The sequence below is a fragment of the Oncorhynchus gorbuscha genome, linkage group LG18, assembly GCF_021184085.1.
Source record: "Oncorhynchus gorbuscha isolate QuinsamMale2020 ecotype Even-year linkage group LG18, OgorEven_v1.0, whole genome shotgun sequence".
NCBI classification, from domain to species: Eukaryota; Metazoa; Chordata; class Actinopteri; order Salmoniformes; family Salmonidae; genus Oncorhynchus; species Oncorhynchus gorbuscha.
The window spans coordinates 14,049,304-14,069,298 of NC_060190.1; the positions used below are offsets into that span (position 1 = coordinate 14,049,304).

Sequence of the window (19,995 nt, forward strand, 5' to 3'; positions counted from 1 at the left end):
GCTCTATGTAGTACTGTCCACCTCCCATAGTCTGTTCTGGACTTGGGGATTGTGAAGAGACCTCTGGTGGCATGTCTTGGGGGTGTCCGAGACGTGTGCTAGTAGTTTAAACAGACAGCTCGGTACATTCAGCTTGTCAACACTTCATACAAAAACAAGTAGCGATGACGTCAACCCGCTTGCTGGCTCACCTCTCTAACCGCTAGGCTACCTGCCACAGTTAGGCACATCCTGCAATCTAAACTGAGAGGTGAGGGGTTTATTTAACTCTTATTCTACCAGGTGAATTGACTGAGAAGAGAACACATTCTTATTTATAGCAACCACCTATGAAAAGTTGCAGTGGAGAGGTGAGGGGATGAAAGATAGTCATCCCGGTAGGAGGGACAGATTTGGGAAATTAGCTAGGACATAATCATGACACACTAGATTGTGCGGTCTGTCATCTTTTTGAAGGGAAGAGGACAGGCAGAGGTCACCTTACATAGTTCATGCATATATTTTCTCCTGGGGGGGGGGGGGTTCTGCATGTTCATTCCTGTCAAACATGAACATTCTTCACTTGTGTCTGATCAACAGAGTAGCAGCAGCGTGTATGGTGATTGTGTGTGTGTGAGTGTGTGTGTGTGTGTATGTGTGTAGAGTCAGCATGAATGTGTGTGTGAGAGAATGAAGTGTTTGTGTGTGTCAAATCAAATCACATTTTATTTGTCACACACACCTGGTTAGCAGATGTTCATGCGAGTGTAGTGAAATGCTTGTTCTTATAGTTCCGACAGTGCAGTAATATCTAACAAGTAATCTAACAAATTTTAACAAAGTGTGTGTGTGTGTGTGTGTGTGTGTGTGTGTGTGTGTGTGTGTGTGTGTGTGTGTGTGTGTGTGTGTGTGTGTGTGTGTGTGTGTGTGTGTGTGTGTGTGTGTGTGTGTGTGTGTGTGTGTGTGTGTGTGTGTGTGTGTTGGAGTATCGATGTGAGTGTGTAGAGTCTTGTGAGTGTGTAGAGTCCTGTGAGTGTACATTGAGTCAGTGTGTAGAGTCCTGTGAGTGTGTAGAGTCCTGTGAGTGTACATTGAGTCAGTGTGTAGAGTCCTGTGAGTGTGTAGAGTCCTGTGAGTGTGTAGAGTCCTGTGAGTGTACATTGAGTCAGTGTGTAGAGTCCTGTGAGTGTGTAGAGTCCTGTGAGTGTACATTGAGTCAGTGTGTAGAGTCCTGTGAGTGTGTAGAGTCCTGTGAGTGTACATTGAGTCAGTGTGTAGAGTCCTGTGAGTGTGTAGAGTCCTGTGAGTGTACATTGAGTCAGTGTGTAGAGTCCTGTGAGTGTGTAGAGTCCTGTGAGTGTGTAGAGTCCTGTGAGTGTACATTGAGTCAGTGTATAGAGTCCTGTGAGTGTGTAGAGTCCTGTGAGTGTGTAGAGTCCTGTGAGTGTACATTGAGTCAGTGTGTAGAGTCCTGTGAGTGTGTAGAGTCCTGTGAGTGTGTAGAGTCCTGTGAGTGTACATTGAGTCAGTGTGTAGAGTCCTGTGAGTGTGTAGAGTCCTGTGAGTGTGTAGAGTCCTGTGAGTGTACATTGAGTCAGTGTGTAGAGTCCTGTGAGTGTGTAGAGTCCTGTGAGTGTGTAGAGTCCTGTGAGTGTACATTGAGTCAGTGCAGAAAAAAAAGAATACATACAAAGGGTAATGCAGATTGTCTGTGTAGTGATTGTTAGCTTTTTAGTCAAATCTCATGGACACATGAAACGGCGAGAATCTGTCAAGGCTCACATAGAATAATGTGATTACGAGCGGCAGTGGTTCCTGGTTTTCTGTTTTCATCATTGATTATTTGGATGAATGAGAATTGGGGCGAAGGCAGTGCGTAAACTGGTGCAGTGATTTTCAGGCCTGTGTGCAGATGATAAATGGTTTCCACTAGATTCCACAGCCACAAAGTCAAACTTGGCTATATCATTTTCCACCCTTCTTTTTAGCCATGATAGGGAGGGCTTTGGCCGAGAGTTTCCATTTGCAAGGGAGGAGACTTCGCTTCCTTCCTTGGCAAGAAGGTAATCATAATCCCTCCAAAAGTAAAACAGGAAATGGAAACTTTCATGAGAAACCTCTGGGTAACTGAGATGAGTTATTTAGCAGTTTTATGGCTGGGGATAGAAGCTGTTCAGGAGCCTGTTGATATCACGTACTGGTATGGCCTGCCGTGCAGAAGCAGAGAGAACAGTTTATGGCTTGGGTGGCTGGAGTCTTCAACAATTTTCCGCGCCTTCCTTTCACACCACCTGATATAGAAGTCATGGATTGTAGGGAGCTTAGCCCCAGGGATGTACTGGGCTGTCCACCCCACCCTCTGTAGCACCATGCGATCGAGGCTGGTGCAGTTGCCATACCAAGCAGTGATGCAGCCAGTCATGATGCTCTCAATGGTGCAGCTGTATAACTTTTTGAGGATTTGAGGGCCCATGCCAAATATTTTCAACCTCCTGTGGAGGAAGACGCTCTGTCATGCCTTCTTCACGGCTGTGTGGGCCATTTTTAGTCCTTACTGATTTAGATACAGAGCAACTTGAAGCTCTCGACCAACTCCACTACATCCCCGTAGATGTGAATGGGGGAGTGCTCACACACCTGTTTCATGTAGTCCATGATCAGCTCCTTGGTCTTGCTGATGTTGAGGGAGAGGTTGTTGTCCTGGCACCACGCTGTCAGATCATTGACCTCCGCCATGTAGGCGGTGTTCTAGTCACCGGTGATCAGGCCTACCAAATTAAATCAAATCAAATTTATTTATATAGACCTTACATCAGCTGATATCTCAAAGTGCTGTACAGAAACCCAGCCTAAAACCCCAAACAAGTAAGCAATGCAGGTGTAGAAGCATGGTGGCTAGGAAAAACTCCATAGAAAGGCCAAAACCTAGGAAGAAACCTAGAGAGGAACCAGGCTTTGAGGGGTGGCCAGTCCTCTTCTGCCACCATTGTGTCGCCAGCAAACTTGATGAGGGTGTCGGAGTCGTGCGTGGCCATGCAGTCATGGGTGAAGAGGAAGGACAAGAGGGGACTAAGCACACACCCCTGTGGGGCCCCGTGTTGAGGATCAGTGTGGCGGAGGCCTACCCTCAACACCTTGGGTCGGCCTGTCAGGAAATACAGGATCCAGTTGCAGAAGGAGGTGTTCAGTCACAGGTTCCTCGTGGGATTGGAGGGGACTATGGTGTTGAACGCTGAGCTGTAGTCAATGAACAGCATTCTCACATAGGTATTACTCTTATCTATGTGGGTGAAATCAATGTGGAGTGCAATTGAGATTGCGTCATCTATGGATCTGTTGGGGCAGAATGCAAATTGGACTGGGTCTAGGTTATAGGGTGTCTGGAATGATAGAGTTGATGTGTGCCATAACCAGCCTTTCAAAACACTTCATGATTACAGATGTGAGTCCTACAGGGCGATAGTCATTGTGGCAGGTAGTCTTAGAGTTCTTGGGAACAGGAATGATGGTGGTCAGCCTGAGACATGCGGGGATTAGAGACTGAGACAAGGAGAGTTTGTAAATGGCTGTTCTGCGCAAGTTCTGAGAACGTGCCCTGTAATGCTGTCCAGCCTCACGGCCTTGTGAGTGTTTACCTGATTACCGAGATCCACCAGTCCTCCGGATCTGGGGTGGCCCTCATTCACGGCTCTGTGTTGTTTTTGTAGAAGCATGCATTAAATTAACTGAGTTCTTCTGGTAGAGAGGCATCATTGGGCAGATCATGGCTGGGCCTTCCCTTGTAATCCGTAATGGACTATTGCCCCTGCCACATGCGGTGGGCGGTGGAGTCTATGTAATAGGATTACAGCTTGTTCCTATATTGTTCTTTTGCTTGTTTGATGGCTCGGTGGAGATCGTAGCGGGACTTTGTGTCCTCAGCCGTAGACTCGGTGTTGGCAGCGATAGCCCTTTGTGCGGTAAACCGCCAACCTCTGTGTTAATCCAGGGCTTTTGATTGGGGAAGCAGTGAACCGTAACTGGGGAGACAACGTCGCTGATGTATTTCCTAATGAAGCCATTGATGGAGGTGGTTAGCTTGTCGATGCTATCAGCGGAGTACCGGAACATATTCCAGTCAGCGCTAGCAAAGCAGTCCTGTAGCATAGCCTCCGATTCAGAGGACCATTTCTCCATGGAGAGCATCACAGATACTTCCTGGTTGACCTTGTAGATAGGAAGCAGGAATATAGAGTCATTATCTGATTTTCCGAAGGGGGGACGTGAAAGTGCCTTGTATGCTTGCTTGCGGATAGAGTAACAGTGGTCTAGGACTTTATCGCTCCTAGTGGAGAATGAGATGTGTTGATGGAACGAACCAACCCAGATACAGGTTTCTGGGATTATATTCGTTATTAATTCTCTTCCCCTCCCATCTCCCACAATCCCAAATCCCTAGCCAGCACCCAGATGCCGGTTTCTGAGGGTTTGTAAAAGTCTGCTGTAACGATCCTCTTCCTGTGAATGACTGGAACATGAGACGTGTTCATGATATTTTATTAAAATCAGAACACTAGAACAAAAAACAACAAAGAGGAAACGAACAGTTCTGTAAGGAAACTAACAATACAGAAAACAACTACCCACAAAACCCATGTGGGCAAGAGCTACCTAAGTTTGGTTCCCAATCAGAGAGAATGATAGACAGCTGTCCCTGATTGAAAACCATACCCGGCCAAAAACAAAGAAATACAAAAACATAGAAAAAAGAACATAGAATGCCCACCATAGTCACACCCTGGCCTAACCAAAATAGAGAATAAAAGCCTCTCTACAGCCAGGGCATGACATCTGCAGAGTGCAGGTATAGTCATGAGATGACATTGCACTTTGCCATGTCATATAACACATGTGGTCTTCCAAATGGAAAATGACCCCAAGCATACTTCCAAAGTTGTGGCAAAATGGCTTAAGGACAACAAAGTCAAGGTACTGGAGTGGCCATCACAAAACCCTTACCTCAATGTGTGGGCAGAACTGAAAAGTGTGTACGAGCAAGGAGGCCTACAAACCTGACTCAGTTACACCAGCTCTGTCAGGAGGAATGGGCCAAAATTCACCCAACTTATAATATATTATAACTTATAATCCATTCTACTGCAAATCATTAACATGAGGACATAAATGCTGTAATGCTCTTTGGCATTAACCAAATGCAAATAATCTTTTCCACATACTAAATGTCAGACTCAAATGGAAACCTCTGGAGCATGATAAAAACACATCTGCAAGAAATGCTCTGGTTATATGGAAATATACAAACAAGCGACAGCTTGTTCTTGCATGTTGCAGATGCCAAGTTCCCTTCCAAGGTGTTAAGGGAAAAGAACGGTACTTTAATCCCATCTGAGGTTTCTTTTCCTGGGGTAAGATGCCTGGAGTAATGACTCATCCCATGGGGGCTATATAGTGGTACTTTTGTCAGTCCTGCAGACTCCTACTGTTGATGGAAATGCATGAAGTTGAGTGAAATTTAATACAATGGTAAACTGAGTATGTGCATAAAAGGAACAATGGATTGTTGCTTTTAGGGAAAAGGACAGGAGATTTTCTTGCAAGACATCATGTGTGAGACAAAGACAGGTCTGTTCAGGGAGAATGTTGTCCGGGTGTCAAGCGATAGATCATATTCTACGAAGTGAAGTTTCTTTGCAACTTGTTGTCTTAGTAACATAACAGGTACAGATAAATAGCCATTCTGTTTGTCAATCTATATTATCAGGAAACACGGAACAGCTCACCTGTCAAAGTTAAACTGTGTGTGTTGACTGATTGACTGACCTACCTGGGGCTAATAGAAGCAGGTGTGTCTGTGCTTTCTACCAGACGCTATTTATGGGAGAGGAATTCCATCTGTTTACAGGGTGTGAGCTTTTATATGTTTGTGCAGGCAGACACCATATATAGAGCAAGATGGGGGAGGGTGGAGTTGCACAGCAATAGTATATTTTCAATATCCACACATAAAGCACATATCTATCTATCCTCCTCCATCTCCTGCATCCTAGCGTCTGCCCGCAGGGTGTCAAAGTGGGTGGAAGAGTCCTGCCCTGCCCTACATGAGGTAATGCTTACCTGTATTCATCCCTTCTGCCTCTCCCACCCATGTCCAACTCCCACCCTCCCTCCTTCTGCCCTGTGCAGCATAAAAGGGAACAGTGGCTGGGCCGTGCACCACATTCTCTCTCCTCATCCCAGGCAGGCAGACTCGCTCTCAGCAGCCATGTCCTTCTCCAGATCTAGCATGTCCTACAGCAGCAGCGGCGGTGGAGGCGGAGGTGGCACCATGTCCATGAGGTCTGGAGGTGGAGGTGGAATGGGTATGGGCTCCTCCCGCTTCTCCTCGATGGGTGGTGGTGGTGGAGGAGGCCGTGTCACTGCCATGAGGGCCGGCAGTGTGTATGGAGGAGCAGGAGGCTCTGGGGTGCGCATCTCTAGCTCCTCGTTCGGTTCCGGTAGCGGAGGTGGTGGTTATGGTTTCGGAATGGGAGGGGGGCGGGGGCGGCGGTGGTGGCGGTTTTAGTTTTGGCATGGGTGGGGGTGGTGGGGGTGGTGGTGGCAGCGGTGGAGCCGACCTCCATGTGTCGGTCAATGAGAAGGCCACAATGCAGAACCTGAACGACCGCCTGTCCACCTACTTGGAGAAGGTGCGCTTGTTGGAGGCGGCCAACGCCGAGCTGGAGCTGAAGATCCGTCAGTTCGTTGAGAGCAAGACGTCCCCCAGCGCTCGCGACTACTCTGGCTTCTATGCTACTATCGCCGACCTGCAGGACAAGGTATGAAAGTGAAAGCATTCAATGATGAATGTTATGACTATGAATATTGGACAATGCAAAATTACATTTTTTTTTTTTATTCAACCAAAATTGATTCAACCAAGATATTGCAGCAAAGATAGATGCAAAGACAGTATGCATATTTTTAGCTGCAGTATTGTATATAAAGCAGATAATTGACGCTGTTCCTTCCTCTCTCTTAAGAGCCTCTAGGCGATTGCAAAATGTGCCATGCTTTACGATCATAACGACCACAGGTTCCCTGTAATGCTTCCATGAGCTCTAATTTACAGTGCAGCTGAAACTCAGAACTAAATTATTATAGTATGGTATCACTGTTTGTGTGTACTGCATTCGTGTCAAATTCCATGCATACCCCATCCTGAAATGTTTTTGCCGTCCTCCACCTCTCAGATCCAGGCTGCCACCTGCTTGAACGGAAGCATCTATCTCAGCATCGACAACTCAAAGCTCGCTGCAGACGACTTCAGAAACAAGTTAGTACATCCAACACCATCCACAGATACAGTACACTGCTGGTACATTACATTAACCACTTGGAATAACCCCAAATCTGTAAAAACACTCATACTGTTTTTATTACATTTTGTATTGAATCTACAAAAATAGAAACCAAATGACATTACCCTTCACCTCCACCATAACCACACCCTCCCAACAGACATATCAGAAGCCTGGTGTTACTTTCTTTTATTTTCCCCAAACTTAATGGAATAATAGAATCTATAACCCCCCTGCAATTCTCACAGAGGAACACATTCAGGCAGTTCTTTGACCTAAGCTCTCTCCATCTCTCAGGTATGAGAACGAGCTGGCCATGCGTCAGTCAGTGGAGGCGGACATCGCCGGGCTGAAGAGGATGCTGGATGAGATGACCATGGCCAGATCTGACCTGGAGATGCAGATCGAGGGACTGAAGGAGGAGCTCATCTATCTCAAGAAGAACCATGAGGAGGTGGGTGTGGGCTGATGGGACATATTCATACAGTCCCTTAATGTATTACATCTATTGACCATGTCAACCTGCTATGGGTCTTCACTAGAACACCACTGCTGTCTTTCAAGCACATCTGTATCAAGCAATGGTGTTCAAATGTATAATGAAGACAGAGGGCAGGTCAAGTTGTTACCATCAGGCAGAGATTAGGCACTTTTTAATTGTTTAAACTCACCCCTATGTTTTTCTCCAAAGGAGCTGCTGGCCATGAGGACGCAGATGACTGGACAGATCAACGTGGAGGTGGACGCAGCACCACAGGAGGACCTGTCCAGAGTCATGGCTGAGATTCGTGAGCAGTACGAGGCCGGTAGTGCCAAGAACCAGCGCGACTTGGAGGCCTGGTTCCAGACCAAGGTAGAACCTTTAGAACCCCTAAACTATGTTCATGGTGTAGATGTTCCTTTACTTCTAGTTGGTAACGTTCTATCATGAGCTGAAATGTTGGTTTGTTTCTGTGATGATTGACCACTTATTGTGTTTTACAGACAGAGACGTTGAACAAGGAGGTGGCGTCCAGCACAGAGGTTCTCCAGACCTCCAAGTCAGAGATTTCGGAGATCCGTCGCACACTGCAGGGCCTGGAGATTGAACTGCAGTCACAGCTCAGCATGGTGAGCTGTAATTATTTACACAGACCACAGTTTAGGGGACATAACTTACACAACTTTCTACAATTTTCTTCAATAATCAGCATTTGACTCTTTCATCATTCTCTTTACCAAATCTCAAGTATCTCACTTTCACCTGGACTCTTCCACTGTCCCTCAAGATGTTATAGCCAAGCACCTCTACATTACTACACATTTAATTACGAGAGCTAACTTTTTCAGAAGGACAGTAAACATTTCAAATTCCAAACCTACTCCCACATCTTTTTGACCCATCATCTCTATCTCTCCCGGCCAATAGAAAGGTTCCCTGGAGAACACGCTGGCGGAGACTGAAGGCCGTTACTCCATGCAGCTGGGACGCCTCCAGAGCCAAGTGACCAGTCTGGAGGAGCAGCTAGTGTCTCTCCGCAGCGACATGGAACGCCAGGGCCAGGAGTACAAGATGCTGCTGGACATCAAGACACGCCTGGAGATGGAGATCGCTGAGTACAGGAGGCTGCTGGACGGAGAGGCTAGCGGGTAAGGCAGGAAGCGATTGGACAGAGGGGGGGCAATGAGACAGATAGGGATGGGGGAGGAGAGTGCTACATCTTTGTGGGATGGGAAGAGGGTAAGGCAGGATGGAATTGGATGTCTCCCTCAACATTTCACTTTAAAAAACAATGTTCATTTGGAATTGACCTTAGTATGAGCCATGGTTACTTTTGACATGAATCATCAGCTATGTGATCTTTAATAGATACTTATTATGATCATAGATCCTAACTATGCTCACCATTGTTTTCTCTTCCTCACAGCCTTGGCCTCAGCTCCTCGAAATCTGGCCACAGCTCCTCCAGCTCCCACATCAGCTCGTCTAGCTCCGGTGTCAGCTCCGGCCTAAGCTCCGGCCTCAGCACCTCCAGCTCTGGCCTCAGCTCCAGTCTCAGCTCCTCCAGCTCCGGCCCCAGCTCATCCACCTCCACCACACGCAAGGTGGTGATCGTCACAGAGGAAATGGTGGATGGCAAGGTTGTCTCCTCAAGTGAAACCAAACACACCTCTTAAGGTCCCACACACACAGCGAGCACTGCAGTAAGCAATGGGTTAATCCCATACAAATATAATTGCTAGACTGGGTATAGGAAATTAGAGGCCATCACATGGAATATTGCTGCTCCCCAGTGCTTTGTTCATGAAACCTAAAATTCAACGTTTCAACTTATACAGTGTCTTCATAAGATGAAAAATCCCTGTCTTCCTTATCTGTATTATTTGTTTAGGCCAGCTTGGGTTAACTGTAGTTAAAGATGTGCATATTGTCCTCCTATTCTTTCTAGAATGGCTAAAGCCCCTCAGACACCCATCATGGTACATTGACTTGAATGGGGATTTATTTTCTGGTAATTCTATTTCTATGGTTAACACCTCCAGAACAACATATTCTACTACATGTGGATGGGACACCAACAACAGACCCCATTGTGAATACAATAAAGATGCTCTGACTTGCTGACTTCATCATCCTGTTTTCTGTGTCTTTCAACTTGATGTATCTGATCTGGCATGCTCCTATACATCTGACTATCATATAGAGTGTCATCTTTTGCACATGAGGCCAATTCTATGGTCTTGAGAAAGCATATGTGTCAGAATGATCTGAATAGTGTAATTTATGACATTCACTTCTGCTGAGTTGAGTTTAAAAGTTGGCAATATAGAAGAAGTATGTGAATAGAAGAAGTCTGATTGCTAGTGTCACAAACCGGCTCGTAACCAGTTACAAAGAGGGTTTTGCGTTTACGCACTGAAGGTAGGTGAGGAGTCAAACGCAGGAGAGCAGAGATGTCAGTGTAGTGTATACTTTAATCTAGGCAAGTCCGAAAACACGGTGCAGTACAATACCCCAAAACAATGGGAAGTAACTGTATTCTCGTAAGGCGCAAAAACACAACGCATCTTACTATAATAACCGCATGCGAAATACACTGAGGAAAGCCTCCACAAGCAACAAGAAAAATGATCCCGCACAAACCTAAGCGTGGAAACAGGGGTAAATATACACACATAAATTAAAGCAAATGAAAACCAGGTGTGAATGAACCAAAGACAAAACAAATGGAAAAAGAAACATGGATCGGTTATGGCTAGTAGGCCGGTGACGCCGACCCCCAAGCACCGACGGAACAGGGAGAGGAACCACCTTCAGCGGAAGTCATGAGGGAGACACCGTGGAGATAAGGAAAAACAAAAATATATTTATTAACTAAATATTTATTAACTAAAACTATATACAAGTAACAATGGTGTGTGTAGTCAGTATTCAGTAGTGTAAGTGAGTGGTTGCATGCATAGATGGTGAAAATGAGGGGTGTTGAGAGGTGCCAAAACAAACAAACCACAAAATGCCACAACCAAAAATAACAGTGTGTCTGCGTGGAGAGAGTTTCCTCAATGAACAGGGAAAGGTGTACTCATCCCCGGGACACACCCGAGCCCAGGTGCATAACACCTCGCTGACGACCCTCTCGGCTCCGCCCCCAGACATCCTACCAAGGAAAACGAGCAAAGAGAAAGAATTCGGCAGACAGAGTGGCAGGGCCGCCACACTGGCTGTCGGCAAAATTACATCATTCTATCGCTATTAATCAAACTCTTAGTTTTTCAAGCATTAGATTCGGAGATATACAATGTGTAGAGGGTGTTTGTGGAGTCAACTCTAGTGCTGGACACCATGTTTTGGTGGAAAGATGTCGAATTGAAATCAAGTCATATGAAATGAGAACACAAAATGTATCTGCTATGACATCCATACTCACAGACTCATATAGTCAGTCTATTATAAAGCATTCATATCTCTGAAACAAGTGAAACCACACAGCCCATTCTCATTCAACCACATAATCTTTATTGATGGTTCTGTTAATAGAACCATCACCTTTCCATCCACAATGGTCTGGGTCACGGTGATCATCTTGGTAACCACTGTGGAGTCAAAAATGGACATGGAATATATCTCATTGCAACACTCATACTGAGCACTTTAAAGCATACTTTTAGAATAATTTTTGTTTCTTCATATCTTCTTCATTAGTCCACTTTTGATACAGTCCAAAATAATTGTCAACTTCCAAGTTTTGAAGATACAGTATGTTGCTTTCAGCTTAAAATCAAGCAAGACCAAGTCTCATCAGTCTCATGATGATGCATTTGGCAAGAAGCCTACAAAGGCTTATTGCCCACTGTATACAATAACTTACCTTGGGTGGAGCTGTCGTCCTCTCCGTCCAGCAGCCTCCTGTTCTCTGCAATCTCCAGCTCCAGCCGGGTCTTGAGGTTCAGAAACATGTCGTACTCCTGCTTGTTGTGGGCAATGTTGGCGTGGAGCTGGGAGAGCTGGAGCTCCAGGCTAGTCACCATGCTCTGGAGCCCTGCCAGCTGAGCAGAGTAGCGTTTCTGGGTGTCTGCCAGCGTGGCCTCCAGGGAGGATTTCTATCAGGGGAGGAGGGAGTGGAAGGGATGAGTGGGTGAAGAGTGAAGTAGCACCAAGACACTGATCTTGGGTTAGTTTTGCATTTATCCCCAGTAATGGTTAAGTTTAGGATTGGGGGACGGGAAGCTGATCCTAGATCTTTACTTAGGGAAAACTTCCCCCTGGAGCGGACTAGTTAGTAAACTGGTGCCTTGTGCAATGACATGCTACCACAGTATGTGATACTGTTGCACAAGTTTTGCTTCTGTTGGCGGAGGATAGAGTGGGTGCCCTCTCCAATGCACTACACACATGGATAATATTCGATTATTGTATAACTCTGTTGCACAACACTGTGTGAGAGGTTGTGAATCTGGTGCTCCAATAGACTACACACCCAGAAAAATGTTTGGTCAAGTCCAGACATGAGGTGGGCATTTTGCCAAGTTCAAAATGTCAGTAAGGTATTTATGGGTGTCAGTGTGTGTGTGTGTGTGTGTGTGTGTGTGTGTGTGTGTGTGTGTGTGTGTGTGTGTGTGTGTGTGTGTGTGTGTGTGTGTGTGTGTGTGTGTGTGTGTGTGTGTGTGTGTGTGTGTGTGTGTGTGTGTGTGTGTGTGTGTGTGTGTGTGTGTGTGTGTGTGTGTGTGTGTGTGTGTGTGTGTCCTTCGGACTCTGTGAGGTGGCACACCAGCTGCTCATTGTTTGTCATGACTTCAATCTCCACTGTGGCCAGCTATACAGGTTAAAATAAATAGCATTAGTCAACACAGTTTACCTCAGAGGCAACTCATTCAGTCTCTAAATTGATTTCCATGCATCAATAGATCATTGACCTCATCCTATACAGAGAATATACTTTCTTCATGCTTTAAACATGTTTTTTAATTGACACTTCAAATGTAACATTTTTTAGGGCAGCTGAATTGCATTATTCTTATGAAGAAAAAAAACCTTATGAGTGTTGTAATGAGATTTAAAAGAGAGAATAACTCTTTTAGATAAATGACATCATATAGTAAAGATATCTTGGTCATTCGGCTCACCTTGCCCTGGTACCAGGCTTCCAGCTCTTTGCGGTTCTTGATGGCCACAGACTCGTAGTGCTTCCTAATCTCGGTCATCGCTGCGTTCAGGTCCTGGGATGGGGCAGCATCCACTGATACATTCACCTGGCTGCCCACGTGGGTCTTCACCAGGGCAATCTCCTGTAGGTCAAAGGTCAGAGGGCGTAACCTCAGGTAGTAACCATAACAACCAACAGTAGCTTGACTGCGATTAAACAGGTCTCAATGTTTTAGATCTGAGTATTTGCTATTACAGTGCAGCACCACACGTGTGATTACATGTTTTTCAACCAGAGGACTTTTAACCTACTGGACTAAGCTATTGTCAACTAATCTAATGTCTCCTACTGGTCAATATATTACCCATTATTCACCATACATGAACTGTTATGTGTGAATTTGTGCATGTAAAAGTCACACAAAGGGTAATAGTGAGTTAATGGAAGAAAGTAAGAATACTAGGAAGTGTGAGGAGGGGGAGAGGAACTGTGTTGTAAAAAAAAACACCCATCCATCTGTGTAAAGGAAATCCTGGTGTGATATCAGCAGAGGTTAGTTAAATGTCATATTTGTGTACTGAACATTAACTGCTCCAATAACACCACATACAAAACAGGGCTAAGTACTCCTTAGTGGCCAATGATATCCTTCCGCCGAGCAACTGTCATGTGGATGCCGGCTGAAGTGAGTTTTATGCTGCTGTAAGTGGAATGAAATACATGTAGGGTCCAATGTATATCGTCACTGAACACTGAAGCAAATAAACAATATATTGTTCTAGTACTGTTTGCACTATTAGGCCAGTATTACCAAGTAAACATATGCATGTCATTCCTATTCATATTCACGAGAACAAACATATCTGTTATACTGTAGGTGTGGATGTAAAGGAGGGAGGTAAAAACGTGTTGGCGTTGGTGGACATCAAAGATAAGAAGGTATAGCATTTTGTTAGATTGGTGTTGCTAACGCTTTGTGGCTTTGAATGGGTGTACTGTGAAAAACAGCTCCCCTGTGCTATACAGTGTGGTTGTACTGTGAATAACTGTTGGCCCGGAACAATCTGTTACCACCTGGTGGCTCCTCTTGAGCATGATGAGCTCGTCCTTCCGACCCTCGTAATGCATCTCCAGGTCAGAGCGGCCCAGGTTCATGTCATCCAGGACCCTCCTCAGACCACTGATGTCTGCCTCCACTGCCATCCTCATGGCCTGCCCTTTCGCATACCTGAGCAGGTCAAAGATCATGCTAAAGTCAAGCAGGCTACTAATATGTTTTAAGATTGTAGTATTTTGCTCTGTCTATGGAGTAGGGATGGCTTGACACTGGCAGTGTCTGAACACCCATACTAGCATACTAAATAGTGTGCAAAAAATAAATGAAATTTGAAAATAGTAATCCAAATGCATCATCTAATGTGCAAATGCATTGACTCCCACCACTCGTTCATTTTGGTACAGCGTGTCAATTAATCTGTTGTCCAACACGTGAGTCGGGAAAAGACAAGTGAATTCTACTACAGGTAGATCAAACGCCAAAATTAGTATGCAGTTTAAGTATGTAATACTCTAGCTAGTGTGGGTAATCGGACACGACCATTGATCAGTTTTGCCTTTTCCTCACTAATAGTTATGGATAAGATTTAGCTTGGGTAGGCTGATTATGGTTCTGTATCTAAAAGGGTAACTTCGACTCAGAGTGTGTTGTATAAAGCCTTGAGTGAAAGACAAAGGTTTTATATGAATAGTGTGTCATGATTCATAGTCGTTAGTAGCCCCTTACTTCATCTTGAAGTCCTCAGAAGCAAGCTTGGCATTGTCAATGTCCAGCACAGTCTTGGTATTGGACCTGGATGCCAAATGGGTCTGGATGACTGTGACCTGCAGCAGGAATTCCAAAAATGAGACTTGGGCTGTGTCCCTTTTCCCTATATAGTGCATTACTTGTGACCAGGACCCATAGGGCTCTGGTCAAAATTCAGGCACATTTGAGATAATATCATGCCATTTGCGACTCAGATTTGGTTGTATGAAGTTGTAGTTAATGACATTATTTTAGTACGTAACCTGCATTGCCCTTCAAGGAACAGAACAAAAACGTCTTCTGCCAGAATTCCTTTTGGCTGAAACACCCCCATCCCATCTCACACACATTTCCCTCCTCACCCCCATAGAGAGGAACAGATGCAATAACTAACTGCCTGTACACAGAACAGCCAGCAAATAAATCAACAGAGATGATGGAGTAGGTGCTAGTGGGACTAAATTAACATTGTCAGCTGTCAAACACCCCTAATTCTAACACACATGGAGTCACAAATGTAATCCGCGGAGTCACAAATGTAATCCGCGGAGTCACAAATGTAATCCGCGGAGTCACAAATGTAATCCGCGGAGTCACAAATGTAATCCGTGGAGTCAAAAATGTAATCCATGGTGTCACAAGTGTTGTCACATTCATAAAAACATATTTTACCACTGTTGTGTTTGCAAAGCAAGAAATATGTTTGTAATATGTTCTGTGTTAACCAGAAAAAAACTTTCATGCAGGTGGTGCTATTTTAAATAAATCATAAAACATCCAAATAGTTGTTGCTGTTTGTAATGATATAATGATGTAATGATGTAATTATGTTATATAATTATCAGGAAGCCTAATTAGCCTGTTATTCAACCACCACTTAAATCTAGATGTAATACTTATTTCCGTAGCCTAATTACCATTACAATATCCTATTTCTAAACAGGTTGAACTACACTTAAGCAATAAGGCCAGAGGGGTTTTGGTATATGGCCAAAATGCCACGGCTAAGGGCTGTTCTTACACATGACGGAGTGCCTGGATACAGCCCTTAGCCGTGGTACAGTATTCTGGTTGAAGTCGGAAGGTTTCATACACCTTAGCCAAATACGTTTTTAAACTCAGTGTTTCACAATTCCTGACATTTAATCCTAGTAAGAATTCCCTGTCTTAGGCCAGTTAGGATCACCTCTTTATTTTAAGAATGTGAAATGTCAGAATAATAGTAGAGAGAATGATTTATTTCAGATTTTATTTCACATTCCCAGTCGGTCAGAAGTTTACATACACTCAATTAGTATTTGGTATCATTGCCTTTAAAGTGTTAAACTTGGGCCAAATGTTTCGGGTAGCCTTCAACAAGCTTCCCACAATAAGTTGGGTGAATTTTGGTCCATTCCTCCAGACAGAGCTGGTGTAACTGAGTCAGGTTTGTAGGCCTCCTTGCTCGCACATGCTTTTTCAGTTCTGCCCACAAATCTTCTATGGGATTGAGGTCAGGGCTTTGTGATGTGGCCACTCCAATACCTTGACTTTGTTGTCCTTAAGCCCTTTTGGCACAACTTTGGAAATATGCTTGGGGTCATTGTCCATTTGGAAGACCTCATTTGCGGCCAAGCTTTAACTTCCTGACTAATGTCTTAAGATGTTGCTTCAATATATTCACATAATTATCCTCCTCATGAAGCCATCTATTTTGTGAAGTGCACCAGTCCCTCCTGGAGCAAAGCACCCCCACAACATTATGCTGCCACCCCCGTGCTTCACAGTTGGGATGGTGTTCTTCGGCTTGCAAACCTCCCATGGTGTTTATACTTGCGTATTATTGTTTGTACAGATGAAAGTGGTTCCTTCAGGCATTTGGAAATTACTTCCATGGATGAACCAGACTTGTGGAGATCTACAAAAGAAATGCTGAGGTCTTGGCTATTTTCTTTTGATTTTCCCATGATGTCAAGCAAAGAGGCACTGAGTTTGAAGGTAGGCCTTGAAATACATCCACAAGGACATCTCCAATTGACTCAAATGATGTCAAGTAGCCTGTCAGAAGCTTCTAAAGCCATGACATAATTTTCTGGAATTATCTAAGCTTTTTAAAGGCACAGTCAACTTTGTGTATATTAACTTCTGACCCACTGGAATTGTGATACAGTGACTTATAAGTGAAACAATCTGTCTGTAAACAATTGTTGGAAAAATTACTTGTGTCATGCGCAAAGTATATGTCCTAACCAACTTGCCAAAACTATAGTTTGTTAACAAGAAATTTGTGGAGTGGTTGAAAAACAAGTTTTAATGACTCCAACCTAAGTGTATGTAAATTTCCAACTTCAACTGTATACCACCAGTGGTGATATCAACATGTAAATCTTGGTGGGGCAAACTCAAAACAAATGTTGTAGATGCATGCCAGCAAAGACACTACACAACACAGCACTAAACAATACATTAACTGCACTATAACGGTGCCCACAAACCTACATAAAGCTGTCCCAACAGCAGAGCTTTCTTTTCAGCACCATGGAGTGAATCTTGACCACTGCTACACCTGGCTATCAGCAGAGCCTTGTCTGGCAGCAAAACAGTTCATTCAGCCTCATTTACTGCCTTTAAAAAACATAGTTGATATGGATGTCTTGCTTAAACAAATGTGATTTCTCCTGACAATTGATATGTACAAGCTATGGCATAAGGGGAAGACGAGCGGATAAGAGGCAATCTGACATTAATGAGCGAGCTAGGATGGACGCAGTCAATATAACTATTTGCACTTTTGAAATGTACAGCGACAGAATTCAGTACATGGGCTATTCTTACAGCATTCTCCCTGTACACTAAGTCAGAACCGTATGATAAATAAAGGGAGCATATAAGCAGACAATGAAAGCGCTTACAATATTCAATGTTTACATTTCTCTAAAAGCTATAGGCTACATGTGCACCACCAAGTAAGAACAGTAGGCTAAATTATGAGGGGAAAGGGGACCAATTTATTAGGGTAGTAACAGCTTACAACACAACATACACTTAGTATTACTTTCTTAACTACAGTATACATATCTCCCTGGCATAATACATAATTTATGCAGCAGCAATTTGACTCACTGTGCTCTGTACTCAAGTGATGTGATCACTTGAACAGGAAGGTAGTGCGGAAGGTCCTTTTTGTGGGGATATTTTGTCATCAAACTTTGTCATCAAATTCTGGCATTCTCTGGATTCATGGTGCTTTCAAGACAACTGGGAACTTGGAAAAAAAGAAGGTTGAATCATGATGTCAGTCATCTTCAGGTCGGAGATCTAGAAAGAGGCCAGAGTTCCCGACTTGGAATTCCGAGTTGGATGACCATTCAAAACATATTTTTCCAGTCTGAGCTCATTTTCATTTCAATCTTTGCAGTTAGCCACTGATTCTTTCCAAACCACTCATTGTTGAATTTGCAAATTCCAACTTGTTGTGTAATGTTGATGTCAAATGACCAATGAGCACTCATACGTTTTATCTATAATTTCTATTCATATGACACGGATTGAAAAGAAAAGGATTTGCTGGTAGATTGTCGTCGTGATTCATGATGATGACTAGCTTAATAGCAAGATTTATTTTGAAAGTATGATGTTGACACAACCAGTCCAATCAAAGCCACGGTAGATATTTAATTATAATTTTTTATTTTATCTTTATTTAACTAGGCAAGTCAATTAAGAATAACTTCTTATTTACAATGACGGCCTACCGGGGAACAGTGGTTTAACGACAGATTTTTACCTTGTCACGTCAGAGATTCGATCCCACAACCTTTTGGTAACTGGCTCAACTCTCTAACCACTAGGCTACCAGCTTCTATCTCAAGGCCATCAGACTGTTAAATAGCCATCACTAGCATATTAAAGTGTGCTGCCCTATATACATAGACTTGAAATCACTGGCCTCTTTAATAATTGGAACACTAGTCACTTTAATAATGTTTACATATTTTGCATTACTCATCTCATATGTATATACTGTATTCTGTCCTATTCTACTGTATCTTAGTCTATGTCGCTCTGACATTGCTCATCCAAATATTTATATATTCTTAATTGCATTAATTTACTTTACTGTATTGTTAGATATTACTGCACTGTTGGAGCTAGAAACACAAGCATTTCGCTACACCCGCAACAACATCTGCTAAACACGTGTATGTGACAAATACAATTTGATTTGATTTGATTTTTAACGTGATTTGACGTCATTTTATCTGTGGCCAATGACCTTGAGCCTTCTTAGATGGGCACTTCTCATTTAACTCTATGGCAGCAGGGTAGCCTAGTGGTTAGAGCATGGTCTAGTAACCGAAAGGTTGCAAGTTCAAATCCCGAGCTGACAAGGTACAAATCTGTCATTCTGCCCCTGAACAGGCAGTTAACCCACTGTTCCTAGGCAATCATTGAAAATAATAATTTGTTTTTAATTGACTTGCCTAGTTAAATAAAGGTCCAACTAAAAAGACAGCGGCGGATTTAGGTATGGGTGACATGGGCAACCGCCCAGGGTGGCATCTTGGTGGGGGCGGTACGGGCCGCCCGCACCCAAAAAATTGTAATGGTGACATTCGTCAATTATATCATGTCACCGTGTGGGACTGTGGGTCAATTAACCTTGTCGGAGTGGGCGCCCTGATTCTAGTTTGTGAGCTACTGCCTGGAAAGATCTCCCACTCAGAAGTGCATGATGGAGGGGGGCGGGGGTAGTTTGACCTCAGGTCTTCCCACTGGAAACCCGAGGCAGGGGGAGCAGGAGAATCTATCAAATAGGGCACCTCTAACTTTGTACAGTACTAATGCAATTAGTCAAATCAGTCACACTACGAAATGCTACCAAACAAACCACAATTCATTCATAATACTGTGAATATGTAGTTTCACAAACATATTGTTGCATTTTTTCTGGTTTGTGCGAAATCCTTATGAATAGTATAAAACCAGTCTGCACACCACCAAGGTGAATTGGTTTACTCTTGACTCTTGGTTGACAGTGTTGGGGGATGGGTAACGTATTGATGCCAAATCAACACCAATGGATAAGAAAAGGTCTAAGCCATCACGTTCCCAGTTTAGGAAAAAGAGGAAAGAAGAAGAGGTGAAACAAGCAAAAGATAAAGGTATGCAGCTTTGTCATGTCTTTATGAGTATAATATTATGCATGTCATGAAATAGGCTAATATAACATATGTTTGTAAGCCTATGTTACTATGTTGCTTGCTATGCT

General features: G+C 43.8%; 1 protein-coding gene and 1 pseudogene across 2 annotated transcripts; one reads left to right on the top strand and one right to left on the bottom strand.

Moving 5' to 3' along the window:
* Positions 1–95: 95 nt before the first annotated feature.
* On the top strand, positions 96–9,926 carry LOC124004092 (annotated as a pseudogene). The gene is made up of 9 exons (XR_006833311.1): positions 96–101; positions 771–776; positions 6,217–6,794; positions 7,209–7,291; positions 7,614–7,770; positions 8,008–8,169; positions 8,301–8,426; positions 8,725–8,945; positions 9,224–9,926. The product of XR_006833311.1 is annotated as a keratin, type I cytoskeletal 13-like (transcript).
* LOC124003233 (keratin, type I cytoskeletal 13-like) lies at positions 9,781–14,881 on the bottom strand. The gene is made up of 4 exons (XM_046311321.1): positions 14,724–14,881; positions 14,012–14,168; positions 12,921–13,082; positions 9,781–11,897 (listed from the first exon to the last, which is right to left on the bottom strand). The coding sequence occupies exons 1-4, from the start codon at positions 14,879–14,881 to the stop codon at positions 11,628–11,630; spliced, it is 747 nt and encodes a 248-aa protein (XP_046167277.1). The 3' UTR covers positions 9,781–11,627.
* Positions 14,882–19,995: the final 5,114 nt, after the last annotated feature.